The sequence below is a fragment of the Prunus persica genome, chromosome G4, assembly GCF_000346465.2.
Source record: "Prunus persica cultivar Lovell chromosome G4, Prunus_persica_NCBIv2, whole genome shotgun sequence".
Classification (NCBI taxonomy): domain Eukaryota; kingdom Viridiplantae; phylum Streptophyta; class Magnoliopsida; order Rosales; family Rosaceae; genus Prunus; species Prunus persica.
In genome coordinates, this window is record NC_034012.1 from 22,800,510 (window position 1) to 22,822,144 (window position 21,635).

At 36.7% G+C, this 21,635-nt stretch overlaps 3 protein-coding genes and 1 pseudogene across 4 annotated transcripts; 2 read left to right on the forward strand and 2 right to left on the reverse strand.

The window, feature by feature from the left end:
* LOC109948921 lies at positions 3,569-4,137 on the reverse strand. The gene is made up of 2 exons (XM_020562815.1): positions 3,752-4,137; positions 3,569-3,668 (listed from the first exon to the last, which is right to left on the reverse strand). The coding sequence occupies exons 1-2, from the start codon at positions 4,060-4,062 to the stop codon at positions 3,575-3,577; spliced, it is 405 nt and encodes a 134-aa protein (XP_020418404.1). The 5' UTR covers positions 4,063-4,137; the 3' UTR covers positions 3,569-3,574.
* Positions 7,244-15,097, forward strand: LOC18781274 (protein trichome birefringence-like 14). 2 transcript variants are annotated; one of them, XM_020562527.1, is made up of 5 exons: positions 7,244-7,630; positions 8,259-8,519; positions 10,134-10,337; positions 13,303-13,498; positions 13,950-15,097. In XM_020562527.1, the coding sequence occupies exons 2-5, from the start codon at positions 8,363-8,365 to the stop codon at positions 14,782-14,784; spliced, it is 1,392 nt and encodes a 463-aa protein (XP_020418116.1). In that variant the 5' UTR covers positions 7,244-7,630; positions 8,259-8,362; the 3' UTR covers positions 14,785-15,097. The 2 variants fall into 2 exon arrangements, with proteins under 2 accessions (XP_020418116.1, XP_007211590.1); XM_007211528.2 differs by having other exon boundaries at positions 7,244-7,595.
* On the reverse strand, positions 15,209-20,531 carry LOC109948733 (annotated as a pseudogene).
* Positions 20,731-21,261, forward strand: LOC18779523. The gene has a single exon (XM_007213505.1). It carries the CDS (start codon positions 20,731-20,733, stop codon positions 21,259-21,261), a length of 531 nt encoding a protein of 176 aa, XP_007213567.1.

Genomic DNA, 21,635 nt, shown 5'->3' on the forward strand with positions numbered 1-21,635 from the left:
TATAATTTGTAATAATACAATATTTAGTTTCACTATATACAATAATATGTTTTGTTATAATAATGTACATAAATAATAATTGCACATGCTTTGAAGCCATCATTGCAACTACGCCTATAGCTTTCAAGACGTCAGTTCGTATTCAATAAGTTGTCCACATGCAACTGCACCTACAGTTTTCAACACGTCAGAGGTATTCAATAAGTTGTCCACATGCAACTGCACCTAGAGTTATTAACACGTTACAGGTATTCAATAAGTTGTCCATATGACGCCTCATTGGGAATCAGTAATATATTTTCAATCATGTCAATCACATAAATAATGCCATACTTTTTCTCAATAACCTCACACAAGTGAAGCAATTTTAAAACCCTTAGTGAATATTTGTCCTAGTCTATATGAGTGATTATATAATCAGTTGCATAATATTTTTTTCACAGTATATGTTAACTTTGAGAGGGATTCCACAAACATAAAATATAAAGAAAGCAAGAAATAGTAGGAAATGAACCAGTACAAAAAACAATATATAAAGTGTACATAATAATTCCATAACCTTGTCACATTCGCACTCACAAAAGCTTTTCCATAAACCTTGTCCTAACATATAATAAATAAAGGCAACATTGCATATGATGCAACCATGTCCAAATCTGATACGTGATCAAAAACAAATGGACATGGCAGCAACATATGACTTAAGTAGATGGGCTCTTTGCATCTTCTGTTTTCGTAATTAAAGACATCAAAATATTAAGGTTTAAATCTTCCATAGTAGTTAGCATCAAAATAGCTTTGAAGCAGAGTGTAACGAACATTCCAATTCCACTGATTTGCCTCTGCTCAAACACGAGAACCAAAATGGTTACTTCCCTTGCTGAGTATATTTGGTGACGTCGGAAACGGTAATAGATGACCAATCAAACCCGGGTACGACGAGTTTTGCATAGGATCGGAAGTAGTCGAATCCAGCTTGCATCACACGCTTCTTTGACTCCACTGCATTAGATGAGTTCTTGTATTTTTGAAGAGCTACACTCCGAAGTCGTTTGTGTCTACGCTTCATGCGCTGCAACTTCACCCTATCCAGATTGGCCTGCCTTTTGTCATCTTCAATTTGGCCTTCCACAAATTCCAACCGTGCCCTTGCCCTTTGGATTTCATCACCAAGTTGAAGATGCCTCTCCTTCCAAAAAGCAACAACTCTTTCAGACTCAAAACTTCCAACAAAATGGTCATTCTGTCTAGGAATGTGACATTGCTTGTCTGGTGACTCACTTGCGTGTCGAAGCCGGTCTTTGTTTGGAGGGGTGTTTATTATGCTCACATCAAACTTGGTTGTGCTTATGCTCATTCTTTGGGGGGAATGAGTTTGTTTGCTTGAGAGAGTATCAGTAGATGGAGGTGGAGGAGTGAGTTTTGTGTGGAACGAGAATTTATATGAAAGGGGTGATAGTAATACCAAGAAAAGGGTTCCCGCCAAAAAATATTTGGTTGAGAATGTATAAATTAATTTTTGGTCTGATACAATCTAAGTTGAATCCTAACTAGTTTGGTTGAGTTAACTAAGTAGATGTCACTTCCATTGAGTTTGTTTCAACCACTATCAGTGGTGTCAGGAGAGTGTGAGGTTGACATGCTTGAAAAGCAAAACCTGACACCTATTTTTAAAAAATTCCCGCCAAAAAGTACATATGTTGAGTACACACAAGCTTTGGTATGTTGGTCTATAAACCTATGTTCCCTTTCTCAAACGAAATTGCATATGCAATCCTCATCCTCCCAAAACAAAGAGGATTATTCAAGCATGTCAACCTCTTCAGGCGCCAACAACATAATCGAAGATGACAAATTGGAGTCGCAGGTTCTATTTCCACATTGTACTCGCCGACCCCTTCCTTTTTCAACATCATTTGGGAGTGAGGGGGACTCCGATGATCCATTAGAGGCAATACATGCAGTCAGTGGCAAGCTGGATTATAATTCCAGACTGATCAATTCATGGCACGAGAAATGTGTTGAAGACGAGGCAATTTTGGCTGATCTTAACATTAGGGTGAACAAAGCGTTATCCCAAAAGAACAAGTACTTGAAGCTGAGTCATAGCAGGAAGCTGAAAGCTGAGGAGTTGGATACAGTAATGAATGATGAAATGAAAGGTTGTTTGATGAACCATATGCGATGCGAAGAGCACCATACTGAACTGGAGTTGGCATTCAACGAAGGATTCGACAAATTCCGAGCATTTGCGGCAACTACTCATACAAGTTATGATTGGAACTATGTGTCCCCTGATGCTGTGAGAGAGATACTAGACGATGGGGGTGACATGAATGAGCATAAGCACGTCAAAGCTGCTCGGAAGAAGCCGACCGATACGACTAAGTGATTGCGGCTACCGCTGTTCAGTTGGTTGAGGGTCACCATGGTATTGCACATATACTCCCTTAATGTCATTATCTAACTTAAAATAACACAAATATCAGTTTCATTTGCTTCATATATAATTATTGGGACTATGTATTGCAAGTCATCATGTGTTATAATGTCTAACATTATATTTTGCAAATATGGAAATATTATTCAAGAAGCAGTCAATATCACAGAAAGCCGGGAATCAGTAAATGCTCCTTATCATGTCCATTTACATTAAAGAGCTGGAGTACTAATGTGTTAAAAAAAAAACTGACACGTGAGTCATAAGTTACATAACATGTGCTATACATTGTTTACTGAATGGTTTATGGTTTATTTATATATAATAAAATTCCAAATATTGCTGAAGATTTATTTCGTGTATATCACTAGGGATATGAGTGGCCATAAGCATGTGAGACCTGCTAAGAAGAAGCTGACGAGTACGACCCAGTGATTATGGCTACCGTTGTTCAGTTGGTTGGGGAGATCGTGGTATTGCTATGAGGAAGCACATAATATGTTTTGCAATCAAATGTTCTTTTGTGTGTGGAATTATGAGTATTTATGTAAGTTAGTGTACCCTTTAATATTTTTCACCTATGTATCGAAATGTAATTAGCTGCAATGTTATGTTTTTTTTTTTTACTCGCTGGTTTCTATTTGCTCTGTTCCAACAAAGTGCTTCAAGTATCCTTCACTTACAAAAGTGTACAAAATCGTGCCCCTAATAACCAGTCGGAAAAAGTGGCTGCTGCTGGAAATGATTACTGGTAATGGAAACAACAGCTGGCTGCTGTAATTGCTGCATTACCCTGAGGATTTGAAAAATGAATCTCTGTTAAAACAAATATCACCCTAAACTGCCCATTTTACATGGTAAGAGTCATTGCTTCTTCACATAACTACAAATTTCATACTTGATCAAATGTCTATGAAAATTTATAAATAGGGAGAAGACGTAAAATGAACATGTCTCCAAATGTCTTGGAAGAATGAAACCAAGCAAATTTTCATTTCAATTACCAGTGGACATAGTAAGAGCTCATCGGTGGACATGAACAAAAACACAATAACATTCAAAAACTGAATCTATAAAACTTCGCTTGATCATTAATCTTCATAACAACCACATTTCGTCTAATACAAATATCAATCATTCAGTTGGTCTGTGCATCCTGTCAAAATCGTCGAATAATGGGTCACTACGATGTATTGGAGTTGATTCGTCATTGTTCGACGGTGATGTCCTGCATAAACATCAAACACAAGCACATAAAAATTTTACCTTTTCATATTTTAGATGTTATTACAAATAGTGTTAGCATCTTACGGTGTGTTCAAGGCTGGGCATTGTCTTCTATCATGACCAATGTGTCCACACTCCCGACAGTGTCTAATCCCTCGCTTCATTGCCTTTTCCTTTGCTCCCGTTACTCCTTTCGACCTTCCTTTGCACCTCACTCTCTTAGGGTCTTTCATATATTGTGTTTGAGAGCTGGACCCTCCAACTTCGTTATTACTTGGTCCATCCTTCAGCAACTTCAACTTCACCTGCAAACTTTTTAGAGTCTCTGACAGTAGCTCACATCCTTCTTCACTCATTAATGCATCCTCAACCACATCTGAAGCAAGTCGAGACATTGTACTCCGCTTTATTAGAAGGCCAGGATCTGCACAGTCTTTAATTTCGTTGCCATTTGCATCTGACACCAATCCACATTTCGCAGTTTTCTTCCACCTGTTCAAAATATATTTATCGGGCATATATTCAATCTGGTCCCTTCTGAACAATGCTAGGATGTGCTTGCAAATAATTCCAACAAATTCAAATCTTTTACAGCTACACGATGCGTGGTCAGAATCTTTGACATATACGACTTCTGCCACCCTTGTTTCCCAATTTTTCCTTTCGCTCACGTTGAACACAACTTTACAAGCATCCTCTGTTTTGAGCTCTAGGAAACATGCTGTACTTTGTATTAGTTCTTGCTCAAACTTTTGAAACATTGTCCTTGTGTACAAGGTAGCCATTTGTTTGTTCATTGGCATCGGTAGAAGACATTGAGCCACTTCAAATGCATCTACGTGATCAGCAACTAACTCTTTTTCACGTTGATGAGAAAGTGCCCTCTCAAATCGTATTATGAAATCCATCAACGAATTTCTCCTTGATATGTATTGCTTGAAAAAACCATGAGAACCTTCCGCTCTTTGGCTGCTTGACATTCCAGCGGCAAAAAATTGTCGTGCGTAGGCTGGAACCCAAGATTCCCTTAAATCAAACATTGAACTTAGCCATGGATGGTCAGTCAAACCAGCCTTTGTAACCACAATATTCCATTTTGCATCAAACTCATCCTTATTGTCAGTATCCCATATGGCTTTCTGAAATTCAGGCCAATACTCCTTATAAGCGTCACGTGGTAACTTAACAGAGAACTTTGATGTGATGTGCCATATGCAAAGTCGATGAAATGTACTCGGGAAGGCTATTGAAATCGCTATGGCCATTGCCGCATCTTGATCTGTAATGATCGTTTTAGGTTCCCCACCTGGCATGGCTTTCTTAAACTCCTCAAACATCCAAACAAACGACTCAGTCGTTTCCTTGCTCAAAAATGCGCATGCTAAGACAATTGTCTGACCATGGTTATTAACTCCCAACATTGGTGCAAATGTCAAGTCGTATCGATTCGTGTTGAATGTGGTATCGAATACAACAACATCTCCAAAAAACCCATACGCCCGTCTAGAAGTTGCATCTGCCCAAAAACATCGACTAAACCTGTCATGCCCATCTCCCTCAATCTTGAAATAAAAAGCCTCATTTTTTTTCTGTTCAGCCATAAAATACTCGGTCACTAGTTCAACATCGTGGTTCCTCAGCTTCCCATTCACACTACATTCAAGATTGTAGATATCTTTTTTGATAAAACCAATTTTATCCATTCCTCCGGATTGCACCTCGAAAATACTTACCTTCTGATGAATGGGAATATTAACTGAACCCAACTGTTTTGTGAGTACTTTTGTAGAATCTGAAATATGACGGTGTGATCTCAATAAATGCATTCTTTCTGAGAGTGTCATCTTATGATTGTGTCCCTCTGCAAAAAGAGAAATGGTATACTTCTTGCTCCCATTTGTCTTCACAACCACAATCTTTGCTTTGCAATTGCATCTACTTATTCCCCGTTGTCTTTTTCTCTCCCGAGTTTCATCCTTCCTGTATGCACCTTGTTTGCAACATACAAATTCTTTCCTCAAAATCTCTTTCTTATTTTTCCCCCAAAAGCTAGAATGAAGTCGAATACCAAAGCCAGCCAAGAATGCATATCTATTATAGAAATTGTAAACGAGGTCAAGCGAGTCAAACTTCATCCCAACTGCTGGTGTTTCCTCATTTCTTACTTCAGGAATATAAACCCTCCCATTAGCTGTTGCACATTCATCACTCTCTGAGCTCCCAGACATTTTATCTACGTATATTATTGATCCACTTCTATATTACTGCATAGCAATTATTCATTCATTAATCAGTCATTACTGCATCACAACATATCAATGCATTCCACTTACACAAAACATTGCCCAAATTGACACAAAATACGCATAGCCTAACTTCCGATTACACAAAACACAAGCAAAATTTCATAAAAGTTACGTCATCTCTTATGAAATAATCTGGTCAAAATAACATTAGAACCAACATGTTCAACTAAGAACACAAATGTAATTCAAACCACCAATTACAGAACTTCACCCAATACCCTCTCCAACTGCTTACTCCTAATGTCATTAAGCCTAAGTTTAGGTTCTTTTACCTACATTTCATAATTTTCCACCCCGACCAACAACAATGAACTAAGTATATTGAATATTCATAAGGAAATGACACATTATTGATGCCACAAATGACGAATTTCCCACCCTCACAAAAAATAAACCTAACCCAATAAAATCATTCCAGCAAGTGAACTTACCTCTCAAAATCAATCGGGAGCTCTGAAGTCAGTCAGCTTGAAACAATGTGGTGGACATTAGAGAAGACTCTTTGGTATTTGAGACTCCATCTCTACCAAAATCGAGGAACAACTGCTGCTGCGGCTTCTAGCTACAAAAACAGATATGCTACTTTGCTTTCATCTGGAATCTTGTCAGCTGAATGAAAAAGAGAAGGGGTTTTCACTTGAGGCATAGAATCAAAACAGGGCAACAGCTAGGTAAGAGCCATTCTTCGTAATACCCAGGATACCATAGATCGCAGGCCTCCCAACGAGCTAATGACAGTGGAGTGACTATAAGGTTTGGGAGATTTGGATCCTTCTAATTGTGGGTTTGCTTTACATTCAAAAAGAAAGGATTGTGTTCTTCAGTTTTTCACAGAGAGGGAAAGAGGGGAACAACTGAAGTTGGGTTTCTAACGGGTTAGATTTCAACCTGATTCTACATGCACCCTCTTTTAAAAACTCACCGTTGGATGAAATCCAACGGCTCTTACATACCCCTCAAAAACACCCCTTATAACTTCCCACTCACTATAGAAGCTCCCCCAAATGATATATACTCTAGTGTAAATTATAGAGGAAGCGAATTTCTCACATACACAAATGATGCCATAAAAGTTTGAACATGAGATATCTGATCTACAAATCAAGGCCTTTTTTCACGATGTCCTTTTCCACTAGTCATTGGCCTTATCGTTTTTCTAAGAAAATCGAAAGCTAGATAGAAAAGGAGAAACTCTGAGTTCCAACTGATATAGAAGCTGATGTGTTGTCATCATCTAACAAACACCTAAGAGATCGCCATCTGGACAAATAGTTCAGCTTATTTCTCATTTTAATATTTTAAATAAATAAAAAAATTCTGTTTCTTTGCGAAAAATCTCTCTGCGTTTAGTTCTGCTTTCCACACCAAGTTGCTTCATGCTTTTGCTCTTCCATATTCCCACCCCTTTCGAAGAGAGAGAGAGATCCAAGGTTTCTGGGTTAGCGGAAGAAGAAGAAGACGAAGCTCTTGGTGTGTTGCGGTGCTAATCGTCAGAGGAACGAAGGCCTCTCATTTATAGAGAGGTTGGTGGTGTGGGGTGCCGATCTGTGTCGAATGGTGGTCGCCAGAGATGCTTCACGGGCTCGCATTGTCTGCAAAAAGGCCTGAAGAAACTGAAAGAGGTGACCCAGCTCTGCTTTTTTTCTTCTACTGAGTAGTGAGTGCTCTGTCATGTTTTGAACATTTTTTTTGATTCTTTGGTGTTAATTTGCTGGGATAGTGGATCGTCAGCTTCATTTGGGTAATTGATGGTTAGATTTGGCTTAATGAGGAATTTACAGCTCTAATTAGGATTGGATTTTAGGGATTTCTTATCTTTCCTCCTTCCATCTTCAATTTCGGTGGATTTTCAGTTGAAATCTGTTGAATTTTTAATTTGGAAACTTCCTTCTTTTCATCTGATATTTCCATCCAATAGGTTGATTTCGGCCATATTTAGCCGGTACACAAAGCTTTCATTCTTGTTTTAGGGTCTTCTTACAAAGGTATAGCCATGTCCTTACGTGTGGGGGATAATAGTTTTTGTCATTTCCCGTTATACGCAAAAGTGCCAGTTCAATGTATCTGTCTGCACAATTGGGAAAATGCAAATTTTTTTTGTATGAATGAGTAATGCGTGCATATATCGTTTCTTTTTAAAGACTGAGTGAGCGTTCCTATTTATAAATGTTTTTTTTTTTTGTTACCAAATATATGTCCATCAATATTTCGTTAATTAAATTTAAGATTACTTCCTTTTCTGGGTTTTTATTTCTCTTCCAATGACTTTGATTTCCACCCTCCAGTGTGGCAACAATCACCAGTGAAGGTTATATGATGGAGTTTTGCTGAACGTATTCCACTATCAAAAAGTTGAGGTGCGTTTGAGCAATTGCCTTTTGCTTGGGAGATGAAAGGAGGATATAACTTTAGATTGATGGGAAAACCAATCTCTCTCACTCTGGCTGCCTTGGTTTGTACAACCATATTATTTTGGGCTTGGGAGAAAAATCCTTTTGCTGATACTCTACTACTGGCCCGGGAGCATTTTACAGTGCCTTCAATAGGTTTGTTTGCTGATCCATACGTGTGTTCAGCTACATGTGTATCTTTTCTCTTTTTTTTGTTTTGTTTTTTTGTTTGTTTTTGTTTTTTTTGTTTTTGTTCTCAATGAAACTTGCTGCATTATTTTTATATTTATGCAATAATTAAAATGTGCATGAAAACTAAATTAAGAACGCCTTAAAGAAAGTGCCCAACCATTTCTTGGAATTTTTAAATAGTTTGAGTCATATATTACCCCAGAACTTTTTGTTTGACTATTATTTGGGTTAATGTTTGTGACACACTTGCTTGACATATTTTGTTAATACCTTTTATATTCGGACCCAAAAAAACCCTTTCATGTTGTGCCTGCTATATGTTTTGAAGTGCCTGCCACAGCCTCTTTGCAAACCACAGTGGCATAGAAACTTATGACTTAATTTTTGGTATTTCCATATTGGATTGCTAGGAGTGAAATGGTATCTTGTGGCATTTTGACGTAGCCACTCTCAAGAACTGAATCTGCTTTGCTTTGTCCTTCATAGCCCACACTTTCCGGACAATGTTAGAAGGCAGTGAAAAAGTAGTTGCTCATCTGAATGATGATTTGCAGTGATCACATTTAAATAATACCCTACCTTTAAAACACATTTGAGCAAGATTTCTTTTTTGCTGAAAGCATAACAAATAGTTATAAGAAATGAGAAGGAAACTGTACCAAAAAATTATCGAATCTATGTTGTTTATTTGACAATTTATGTGACTCCACAGACTACCATCTTTTATATTTCAATTATTACTTGATTCTGTAAGCTACATAGAGCACACTACAAGAACTGGGTATACAGAAAACCTGATGGCCATGGACTACCTTGGTGCTGTTTAAAAAAAAGCAATAATAATAATTTTTATTTGTAAAACTGTGTAATAATGAATGGATGGAGGGCATTGAACATGATATTTATAGTGCCCTAATGGCTCTTTTCTTTTTTTTCCTCTTGTGGTCATCTTGACCACTTTTGTTTCCCTCCCTTACTTTCAATATTATTTCGTTTCCTTATAAATAAATAAAAATTTGTTCACTGTACAAGAAAAATCAAAATAAGGATATGATAACAGATCGACAACTTGCTTACTATACAAGAAAAATCCGAATATGCATATGATGATGGTTGAACTTGGGTGGTGATGTAGGATATGTGGATAACAATGCTTGCGTGAAAAAAAAAAAAAAAAAAAATCAGTGTTGTAGACAATTAGGGTGAGATGAAAGAAAGTTTTGCCTGCTAATGAAGATAGGAGAATGACATGATTTGTGGTTAGTTGCTTGCTTGGCTCTCAAAAGAGCTAAATAGTGAATGGGAACTTATGTATCTGTCCAGGTAATTAGGATCTAAGGATCTCTAGCTGACCTCATCAGATTCACATGCTGTAGAAATTAGAATATGGTGCATGCTGAAATGTGCTAAGTCATTGCAAGCTTCAGTCTCAGCTACTTATAACTAGTTTTTCCTGCTTAATTAGGCAATACTAAAAGGGCTGACCTATAAAGTTCTGGAGATATTATTGATATCACGAATCATTTCAAACCTGCTTCAATTTGTCTGCCTACTGATGAATTGTCTGTTGTGATTTAGATTTTCTTGGAGACTCTGCAAATAATTCCTCAAAACCTATGAAGAAAAATGAAAGTGTTCAAGGGAAGGATTCACATTTGATCACAAATGAAGATACAAAAGTGGTAGAAAATTTTGGCACTGCACCAATAGATTCTATAGCCGCATTCTCTCCTGGAATGCAAGAAAGTGATGGGAACATGCAATCTTCTTTCCAGACTGAAGGTACAGTTCCTTTTCACTGGGCTGTAAGCCTCATCATTATACCGTTTGCCCTGAATTACAGTTATCTTCTTGGTTTAGTGAACTGAACTTGTGTTGAGATCTGAATGCTCTCTTTTTTTATTATTTAATTTTAATGAGTAGAGACGGTTAAAATGACATGCCTCATAAATATAATGCGTTCAATCTGCCTCTGCGAATTGTTTTTAGTATTTAGTATTTGAAGAAAGAAACTGTATTTTATTACATATAACAGGGGTGGCCAAGATGGCCATAAAAAGAAATTTTTTATTAGGGGATCGATTGTTGTCAGTGTACCATGATCATTTCACGCCATTAGCTTATTTGACGTGGCATGATTGTATTCTTATTGATGTTTGTTAACAATTAGAACTTCAAGGTGGTGTTTATAGAAACTGGTTAGGCAACAGGATCTAATTTGTGTAATTACACAATTTCATACTATTATATATCTGGTCCTGCCACAATCAATGTCCTTTAATTTATTCTTTGCCTCGTTTGATTGTTTCGCTGGTCAATTACATGTCAAGCCTTCCCCTACCAATGCATGACTCCGTTTTAGAGATTGATGGTCTATCAAAAGTGAAGTGGAAATTCCCAAACCATTTCTTCTTGTGTGCGTGTGCGTGCGTGCGTGTGTGTTTCTTTTCCAAGTGTGTGGAAAATATGCAATAAAATTTAGTTGGATCATGACTGGCAGAGTAGGAAGAAGTTGTGTGAAGTGACGAGTTAAGTTTTCTGGGTTTGATGGCAACTGTTAATTAAAAAGTTCTTGCTTTAAGCTCGAAATTAAATTAGTTGCAAACGACAGTTGGATCTGGGAAAAGACAGTTTTGTTATTTAGATTGATAATTTGATGATGTCCCGCTCCCATGGTATTATGGTATGGGATCTGATTTGAGGTTTGGTAAGGAGGGCCCAAGTTTATTAACTTCTGGCCTATTGGTACAAGTACTAGACATCTGGTTGATCATTTTATGACAAATTTGTACAAATAGGTGCAAGTGAAGTAACAGAGAGAATAAAGAGTGGATACACTACAATTTTGTTCTTGGGTTTTCACCATCCTTAAAGTTGCATCGTTCAAGTTTGTTTTCTTTTTGCCTTTACTGTGTCCATGTTTGGATTTAAGAAAATAATGACATGGCTGAATTTTATTTCTATTTACGGTTTTACACCACATATACTGCCATGTCTGCTGATCTGATATCATCTTGATTAGAATTATTTAAGATCCTTTGTTTTGTCCTTTAATTCATTTCATAAAATAAGAACAAATTAAAGAGACTGAACGAGGAAGCTGCAGCGCCTCTTCATACATCCTTGATCCATTTCACTTTCCCTCATCCACACCCAATGCAACATGCCTGCCCTTGATATTACACCTGCCCAAGCCATATGTCAGGGTCCCAGCCTGTTGAGCTTCAGACAGTAGTAAATTGGTGAATATCCGTGAATCATCAGTATTGCATTGATTGATGCCAATAAGATTTATCTCTTAAATTTTTCTAATTTGCAGAAGTTTGGGTTGGGTATGATGGTTCTTAAGAGAGAGGATTTAAAGATGGGTTGAATGTGAGATTGATGGGTTCTTGTAGATTGTGCTTTGGAAGACGGAAGTGATATTGAGGAACTTGGGGAAGATATGGGAAGTGGGGGAGTGAGAAGGTATTTTGTGCTGTTTATTTGGTTTTCTAGGCTTTAGCCAGAAAAAAAGATTTGCTTTTGTATAGAAACAAATCCACAATGACAGAAAATGTGAAAGATAATAAAAACAAAGAGGTTAAAGCAAGATAAGGATGCATGTTCAAAAGATGCCCTAAAATCTCTCCCGGACGTCTTTGTCTTGTTGGGAACCTCTTCCTCTCTCTCTCTTTATATATATATGTGTGTGTGTGTGTGTGTGTGTGTGTGTGGCCAAATCAGGTGTGGTGGAAGGAGGGCATGGAGAGATCAAGAATAGAGACAAAAAGTGCTGCAGTTGCTAATTCTAGAAAGGAAAATAGAAAAACAAATAAATAGTGTCTTTCACAGAAAAAAGAAAATGATTTAGCTGTTCACATCACATTATATGGTTTAAAACGAGTTGTGTCATCCCATCAAGTGCATAACACCTGTTGCAGATCAAATTGTTTGCATTCTAGAGAATATTGAAGAACTTGTTTGAAATAAAGTTTGAAGGATCTAAGAAAAACTTGGGTGAAAGCACTGCCAACCAAATTCTAATCTGGCACCTTCAGCCTCCACCTCAAGAATATAAAACAATAGAGCAAAAAGAATAATTTATGACGTAGTAGAAAAGAGTGAAGGAGTTGCAGGGTGTAAAATAACTCTCGTAGACAATTAAACGTAAGATTGCTCGATATGAGATCTGGCTGATTATGAGTGTGTTCTTTTCTTTTTATTTTCTTTTTGGTTGGTTGGGAGTAGGGAGGAGAGAGGTTTCTGTAGATAAAGTTTACTAGAGATTATATTAATACTGAAAAGGGAACGCGCATGGAAGGCATTTTATAAACATGTTATTGATGATAATTATAATTGAACATCAAAATTGTCAGTTTGATGAAATATAATTCTGGAGGTATATATGTTGTTAGAAAAAACTAGTAATTTCTAATCTTAATTTGGCTCTTGTTGTTTATGTAATCTGAGTCCTTTACTCTTGTAAAGTTTGATTCCGGTTAAGTTAGGTCAATCTTCAATGGTTAAATTGTTCTATAAAAGAATAGCAGAACTGTTCAATTATACTATGATGAAGTTGACAGAAATATAAATACATTATACGTGTAGTTTTTCGATGGAAAGTCTCATCTATCTGTTGAAATACTGTTTACATTGTTTCTTTGCTACGTTGAAAGGCTTCCATAGTTCAGATTTAATTCATGGTCACATCATGTCATGCAATGGTTAAATGGTTTCTAAGGTTATGCAGTTTTCATCTCTGCAGCGTGTAATTATGCCAAGGGTAGATGGGTTGCAGACAGCAGGCGGCCATTGTATTCTGGGTTGAAGTGTAAGCAGTGGTTATCAGAAATGTGGGCATGTAGACTAACACAACGAACAGATTTTTCTTTTGAGGGATACCGATGGAAGCCAATGAATTGTGAAATGCCAGACTTTGAGCGCTCTACCTTCTTGAGAAGGTAACTCTGTTATGTTTGAACTTATTTATTTGTTGCGCAAGTTATGGTCTTCTTCTTCATTTCAAAGACGTTTCCGCTGGATGAGAAACAGCTCTGATTATGTTGTTTTTGGTTTTTTTTTATCTTCCATTATTTTTACAAACTTTTCCCAAGTACAGTTTGTGATTGTCTAATTAAGTGCTTCTTGCCTGGTTAACTTGTGAAAAGCTTCAACTTGTCTTTCAATTTGTTTCTATTTTTAGACTGAAAGCATATGCTTCTCCCCTGGTTCCCACTTCAACCACTCCTAAACTTTTCCACTAGATTATATCCTCAAGTCGTAAACGATCCTTCTCATATAGCCTTCTGAATCCTTTAACGAGGTGGTCTCCTGAGTATAAGATTTGATGCCATGCTATACACAGAAATTGTTTATTGTGCTTTAATGTTCTAAATGTGACTCTGCTTTCAGAATGCAGGACAAAACAATTGCTTTTATAGGAGATTCATTGGGTCGACAGCAATTCCAATCTTTGATGTGTATGGCAAGTGGTGGTGAGGACAGCCCAGAAGTGCAGAATGTCGGAAAGGAATATGGCCTTGTCAAACGTCGTGGAGCCATCCGTCCTGATGGCTGGGCTTATCGATTCCCAGACACTAATACCACTATCTTATATTACTGGTCAGCAAGCCTCTGCGATCTGGTGCCCCTTAACATCTCGGACAAAGCCAGTGATATTGCAATGCATCTGGATCGTCCCCCGGCTTTCATGAGACAATTTCTTCATCGCTTTGATGTGCTTGTTCTTAATACTGGGCATCATTGGAACAGGGGAAAGATTAATGGAAACCGGTGGGTAATGTATGTAGATGGAAAGCCCAATGAAGATAAGAAGCGTGCAGAAATTGGGAATGCCAAGAATTTTACTGTGTACAGTGTTGTCAGGTGGGTTGATTCACAACTTCCATCGCATCCTCGCCTCAAAGCTTTCTTTCGGACTATCTCACCGAGGCATTTCTTTAACGGTGACTGGAATACTGGGGGTACCTGTGATAATACTACTCCATTGGCTGGAGGAAGTGAAGTGGTCCAAGAAGGATCAAGTGATTCAGTAATCGATGGTGCTTTGAAAGGTACAAAGATAAAGATTTTGGACATAACTGCTCTTTCTCAATTAAGGGATGAGGGTCACATATCGCACTACAGCATTAGAGGAAAAGGAAATGCCGGTATAAATGATTGCTTGCACTGGTGCCTACCTGGAATTCCAGACGCATGGAATGAACTCCTTGCTGCACAAATATAGGAGGCTTTACCACATCCACGTCGTAGATCAAATCTGCTATTCTTCATGGTCTGAAAAGAAGGCCAATTGTTTTCTGGTATGAAATTCTTTTGTTGTAAATTTCGGTGTTAATAGAAATAGGTAAAGCACCGATTTCCAAATCATTTTCCATTGAATTGGATGCTAGTTGTTCACACAGGTGTTTGATTAACACCTAGAGAGTGAGCTGTACCCTCATACTCTGAATGGGTAGCAGTCTCTGCCTGTTGTACTCTACTCTATTGTACCATTGCTTGCCGCTAATTAATTTTATGAGAGGTATTTTTTCAGGCTCCTTGCAAGTTCTTGACTGTCGGCAATAGCTTAGCTAGTTGAAAATGCAGTTGATGTTTAAAATTTTATTCTTCAAACATATAAAGCAAGCACGTATGCACTCACCGGCTAGTTAATATTTAGTGCAATCAGTAGGCTTAAAGGAAAGATTGTCCTTGTTGAGGTCATAGCCTAACAAGAAATTCCTTTTTGCCATGTTGCCAATGATGGAAATACCTAATTAAGTAGGCCCGAAAGCAAAGCAGACAACATCAGTTGACAATCTTATGAAGGTATTCAAAGCTTTCAACTCCACATTTGCACCAATGAAATGTGCAGTGATTATTGGAGCTTTGATCTCCGATTTTGTGTTGCAGCAAAGCCTTAGGTTGTAACGAGTTTGTTTATGTGCTTTAGTTTTATGGCCTTACTCACAGTCGATTCCAGCTTATTGTAAAAGTCTTCTTGTAAAAATGTCAATGTAGTCCCGGAGTCGATGATAATATTGTCCATGCCTCTTCCTGATGAAGCAGAAGCAGAAGCAGAAGCAGCAGCCAACGGAGAGTACGAGGAAGTGTTACATCGCAACCTCTTACGTTCCACACTCGTCGCCTCCAGTCTCAGGAAATAGAAAGTTTAGGTTGTCCTACAAATAATGAAGAACCCATTTGAGAGTTCATTTTGCTGCCAAAGCCAGAAACCACATCTTTGCTGCCAAAGTTCATTTTGCTTGTTGAGTTGGGTTTCGAAAAAGCACGCACGAGGCAATCGAACTTTCCATCAATTGAAAATGAAGAACCCATTTGAGAGATAAGGGACACCAATCTACGTCCAAGGCCAATGATACCTGATGCGTCCGCCTTGGAAGAGGCCACCATTCTGTCCACACCCAATGATGGTTTGCGGTAGTACCTGTACGAAATTTTGTAATGACAAATTTCTTCTGTATTAGAATTATAAAAGCAGGAGGTTCCTCTCAGAGGCGGCCTTGGGCCAGAGCTACAGCCCGGGGCCCAAAGCTGAGGGACGGTCCAAATTTTTTTTTTTTTAAGCCTATGTATATATGTATAAAAATAAAATAAAATATAAAATAGAAGACAGATGCCGAACTGCCTGTACCTGTATACCAAAAAGGAAGCCAATCAATCACTTATTATATTCTCAATCTCAAGAAACGTAATGAGGAAGGAAAGTCCATATTAATTATACAACTCGCCTCTCTCCGCACGCGCTTTCGCGCCTGCAAGAGGATTTTTTAATAAAAAAATTTAATTTATTTTAGAATTAAAAAAGATAATGGGTAGTTCTATTCCATAAAAATCCATTATCTGCATTTTCTTTTAATTTTATTTTTTTAAAATATGAAAAAGTGTGAATTTACCATATTATCCTCATTTAATTAATAATTTGAATTCTTAATATTTGTATTAACCAATGGCATTTTCTGGTATTTTGAATGTTTCATCATTCTCTACCTTTTGCTTAATATATATAGATATAATATAAAACAAAATATGGGAAAATCAAAATAGAGCTTCTTAGCCACAAAAAGAAGAAGAAAAAACCCTTACTAACGTATCACCTTCTCAGAAGTTCATAAAGCAAGTTATTATTATTTTTTGGGTGATTCTCGTCTTCTCCAACACAGAGTTGGAAAACAAATCATCCACAAGCTAGACTAGTGCCTTTCTTTGAAGGTATTTTTTTTTAATAGATTCATATAGAATCTAGATGTATAAATTTTGTAAATTGTAATACATATCTTTATTAACTTTTTCTTCTTTATTAGTTGATTCAATAGAAAACTTGGCTGGGATTCTTGTTCTTTATAATTGGAAGTTTCAAGTTGAAGAAAATATGATCAAAATCCAAGTTTTATTGTTCTTTGTTAATTAGTTTTATTGTTTTTGATTGCATTGTGTTTATTATAAAAATTAAAAAATGTTTCCTAAGAAACAACTTTCCGGAAATCTCAAGAGACAAAGAAAGAAAAAAGAAGAAGAAATTGCTCACTAATCTTTGAATAAATATATTGTTAAACAAACCAATGCTTCACTTGAAAATTTAGATGAAGATTTACCAAATGAATATGAACAACCAATTCAATTAGAAGAATTAGCAGAAAATGAGAATGATGTGAATGAAGAAATTGGTGATCTAGATGAAAATGAAAATATTGATGAACTTTCCCAAGAAAATGAATGTCCCGAAACAAGATTTGATTTGAACATTTATGATCCACGAGTTTGGGATAATCTTGATGAAAAATGAGAGATTTACTTGTAGAAAAGGATCCCATAAGAGAAACTAATCTCCAATTCCCCATGGACGAATACAATAGACATTTTTCCTCAAATTATTATCTTCGTATGTTACCAAATGGGGAAACTAAGGATCGAAAATGGCTAGTGTATTCAAAGGAGTTGGATAAAGTGTTTTGTTTATGTTGTAAGTTGTTTAAAACAATGAATTCTAGAAGTCAGTTAATGAGTGAAGGAACTAGAGATTGGAAACATCTTGGTGAGAAGTTTAAACAACATGAAAGCAGTATTGAACACTCTCACTAACTTGAGGTCTTGTATTGAATTGCAAACAAGATTGAAAACTCATCAAACAATTGATAAAGAATTACAAGAGCTCATCAAGAAAGATACACTACACTGGAAAAATGTTATTGTCAGAATCATCGCTGTTGTGAAATGTCTTGCTATAAATAATTTGGCATTTTGTGGAACAAATGAAAAAAATTTATGAAGATGGTAATGGTAACTTTTTAGGCCTACTTGAAATGATTGCAGAGTTTGATATAGTAATGCAACACCATTTTTGACTCATTCAAGATAAAAAGATTCATTATCATTATCTTAGCCATAAAATTCAAAATGAGTTGATTGCTATTTTAGCATCAAATGTTAAACATGCAATCATTGAAAAAATAAAAAGTAATTTTCAATCATTCTTGATTGTACTCCTGATGCAAGTCACAAAGAACAAATGACTTTAATATTGAGGTGTGTAGATGTTTCAAGTACTCCAATAAATATAGAAGAGTACTTTTTAGAGTTTCTAAATGTGGAAGATACATCGGGATTAGGAATTTTTAATAAATTGCAAAATGTAATTGAGTCCCTTATACTTAATATTGATGATGTGAGAGGACAAGGTTATGATAATGGCTCTAATAAGAAAGGGAAAAATCTAGGTGTACAAAAAAGATTACTTGATATAATCCTAGAGCATTTTACATGCCATGTGGTTCTCATTGTCTCAACTTTATAGTTTGAAACATGGCCAACTCATGTGTTAAAAGCAAAATCTTTTTTTGGAGCATGTCAATGCATATATAAGGCATTCTCTAATTCAATAAAGTGATGGAATGTGTTACTTGATTACATAGATGGTTTGACTTTGAAATCATTGTCAACTACACGTTGGAAAAGTCACATTGAAAGTATCAAAGCAATAAAATCTCAAGCTTCCCAAATCAGAAAAACTTTATTTAAATTAACAAAAATTAGTGAAGATGCCAAATTGAGTAGGGATGCTCAAAGTTTAGCATCATGAGAGCTTTCAAGTTTTGAATTTATATTAAGTTTGGTTATTTGGCATGACATTTTGCATAAGATTAACTTAGTATAAAATTACAATTTGAAGACATGCGTCTTAATGCTGCTATAAGACAATTAGAAGGACTTGTTTTATTTTTTGAAAACTATAGTATAAATGGGTTTATTTCTGCCCTGACTGATGCTAAAGAAATTTCCCTTGATATGCCTTTTGGGTTATAAGTGCTTCCACTATATTATTAATTTTTTTCCCCTCTTTTGGGCTAGTGAATAAAGTAACTTGGTGTGAGAAATGTTCTTACACGAGTAAACCATCACCTATCTTTTTTTCTAATTCTTGAATGCAATCATTCACCAAAAACATTTCCTCTGAAGGTTTCTCATTTTTACTAAAGGAGTTGTCCCCCTAAAGGTTTCTATAAGCTCAATGTTGATGGAGCTATTGACAACGCAACAGGCTTACGTAGTATATGTGCAGTTGTTCGAAATGATTATGGAGTTTTTATGGGTGCCCTAGCCATGCAAAGCCCTCACAGGATTTCCATTTTAGCTACAGAAACACAAGCGATTTATAGAGGAGTTTTATTTGCTGCAGGTGCTGGTTTTTCCCTCTCTTCATAGAAACTTACTCTTATGAGGCTATTATGATAATTAATTCAGGGGAGATTATTTGGGCTACTGTCGGCAACATTATGGCTGATGTGAGAGACTTGCTCATGCAATTTTCTTTAAAGGAATCAATTTCGACCTAGGGAGTGTAACAAAGTGGCTCATGCTATTTCCCGTTTTGCTTTACACGAACAAGGTCCTTATTATTGGTTAGAAGAAGGCCTTGTGTGGTTAATGAATTGTATTATTGATGACCTTATTGTAACCAACGCATTCGGTTAATGAAATTTACTTGTTTTGATAAATAAAAAAGAAGAAGTGGGCCAAAACCAGTAGTTAATGTAGCTAATTAACTGGTTAGCCCTTGAGCCATTGAATAAAACGAGAAACCTTTAATTATTTTTTAAAATTTTTTGAAGGGCCCCTTGGAGTGTGAAATTCTAGTTCAGCCATTGGATATTATTGATATATAATACGATAGAAAAACATAATGATACCGGATATATTCAATCTAAAACATCCTTAATCCTTTGTTTATTAACGTTCTTTGTTATGAATTAATTACTTTATACTCAAGTAACTTAAGTAATTAACTTACCATGCAATGTGTAAATTGTGAACTATTGTACTAAATAATTATAATTAAAAGATTATGGTGTGTTTATTATTCTTGTATTAACTACTATGTATTTTTTAAGTCATAGTGCTTGTGAGCTTGTAATATAGTCGCCTTAAATTACTCAAACTCATTATGCAATGAATTTCATTCAGTTTTTTCTTGTCAAAATAACAGATATGGTTGACTAAATGAAAATCTTCTAAAGTTTCATTAATAACTTCCTATATTTCTATCCAATTTTAACCAACATTGATAACTTGTAAATATCCATCGATATTTTTGGACCATCGAAATTTACTACCTTGTTACCATCGCTGACAATATCTCACGACAAGGCCAAGTTTCGTTATTTGAAAATTCGAGGCCCAAACAATGTGAGATTTGATGATTGAGCTAGTTTAGGAGGAAACAAATTAACCATTCAACCATCAAGCCTCCTTTATATGTATCCTAACAAGGTACAAACTAGAAACTGAACCCGCTTCTCTCTCTCCCTCTCTATTTACCTCTCATCCTTTGTAGGTGTACGGTCGGGTTGGTTTTGGCAAAAACCACGTTTTACGTAAACAACTGTTGAATATGTCCACAGACCATCTGAAAACCCCATGCATGCATGCATCCATCTCTGGCCCCATTGCCAACAACATTTGCAAGAAGGCCATCTCTCTCCTGCAAGGACGATAACCTTGTTTCTTTGCATTGCTAACAAAAAATCACCATCCTCTCTCATATACAAAACGATATTACTCTTGATCCAGATATATAATGAAAAAACTGAAGGGTGGTGATCAAATGAATCGTATGTTAATGTTATTGATCAAGGTTTCATATATTTGATGCTTTTGGGAGTTGGTTTCCAATATGGCTGTATACAATAATGCAGGTGCCCCAGGAGGTTCGTTCATATGTTTCATCTCTTGCTTTTTATTCGTATCCATCGTGGCCGGAGGCGGGTGCCTTCTAATGTACATGATCCTGCCTGAACCACAAACCAGAGGTCGTTATTGGCTTCCCATTATTGGGGTTGCGCTGGTTTGCCTTCCATGGGTGTTCTGGTTCCTCACATTCGTATACAGACTCATTTCTCGGCGCTCTGGATCTAGGTTTGGCGTTGGCAATGCCGGAGGAGCTGGTGGTGCAAAAAATATTAATACAGCTGCAGCTGCAGGTGCGAGTGTACGGGCCGGCACGGATGCGGCTACACCCGCTGATAAGTCTTCCGGGGGTGAAACCGGTGCGATGGTAGCTGGAGAGATAGAATTAGGAAGTTTCAAGGATGGAAAGCGAAGGGTTTCATCGTTAAGCCGCACTTCGTCAAGCATTAATGTATCTAATCATTCTAATCATTCTCATGAGAGTGAAATGCCTCTGGCCACATCAATGGCATCTTGATATCTAATTAATTATTATAAGCAATGCACAAGAGCTTCAAGAGCTTCATCTTTGAGCAACATTGATGTCCTTAACTAGGGCAAAAACAATGGTCACTTAATCAACCATAGAGAAGAACTTTATCAAACAAGGGTAAAAAATGTTGTAGATTTCTCTTTCGGGTCTGAGATGGGATTTTTCCATCCCCAAGAATGACATCTTTTCTCATATTCATTCTCAAGTTTCAGCCGTTTGCGTTTTTTTTTTGGTCTCAATGTTCAGCTTTGTCAAAAATATTTGTTCAATAATGTTACTCTTATCACATTTTCATAGTGCATTCTCATACCACTTTATGTGGCAGCTGAGACGGACAACCACATTAATATTTTGAATAT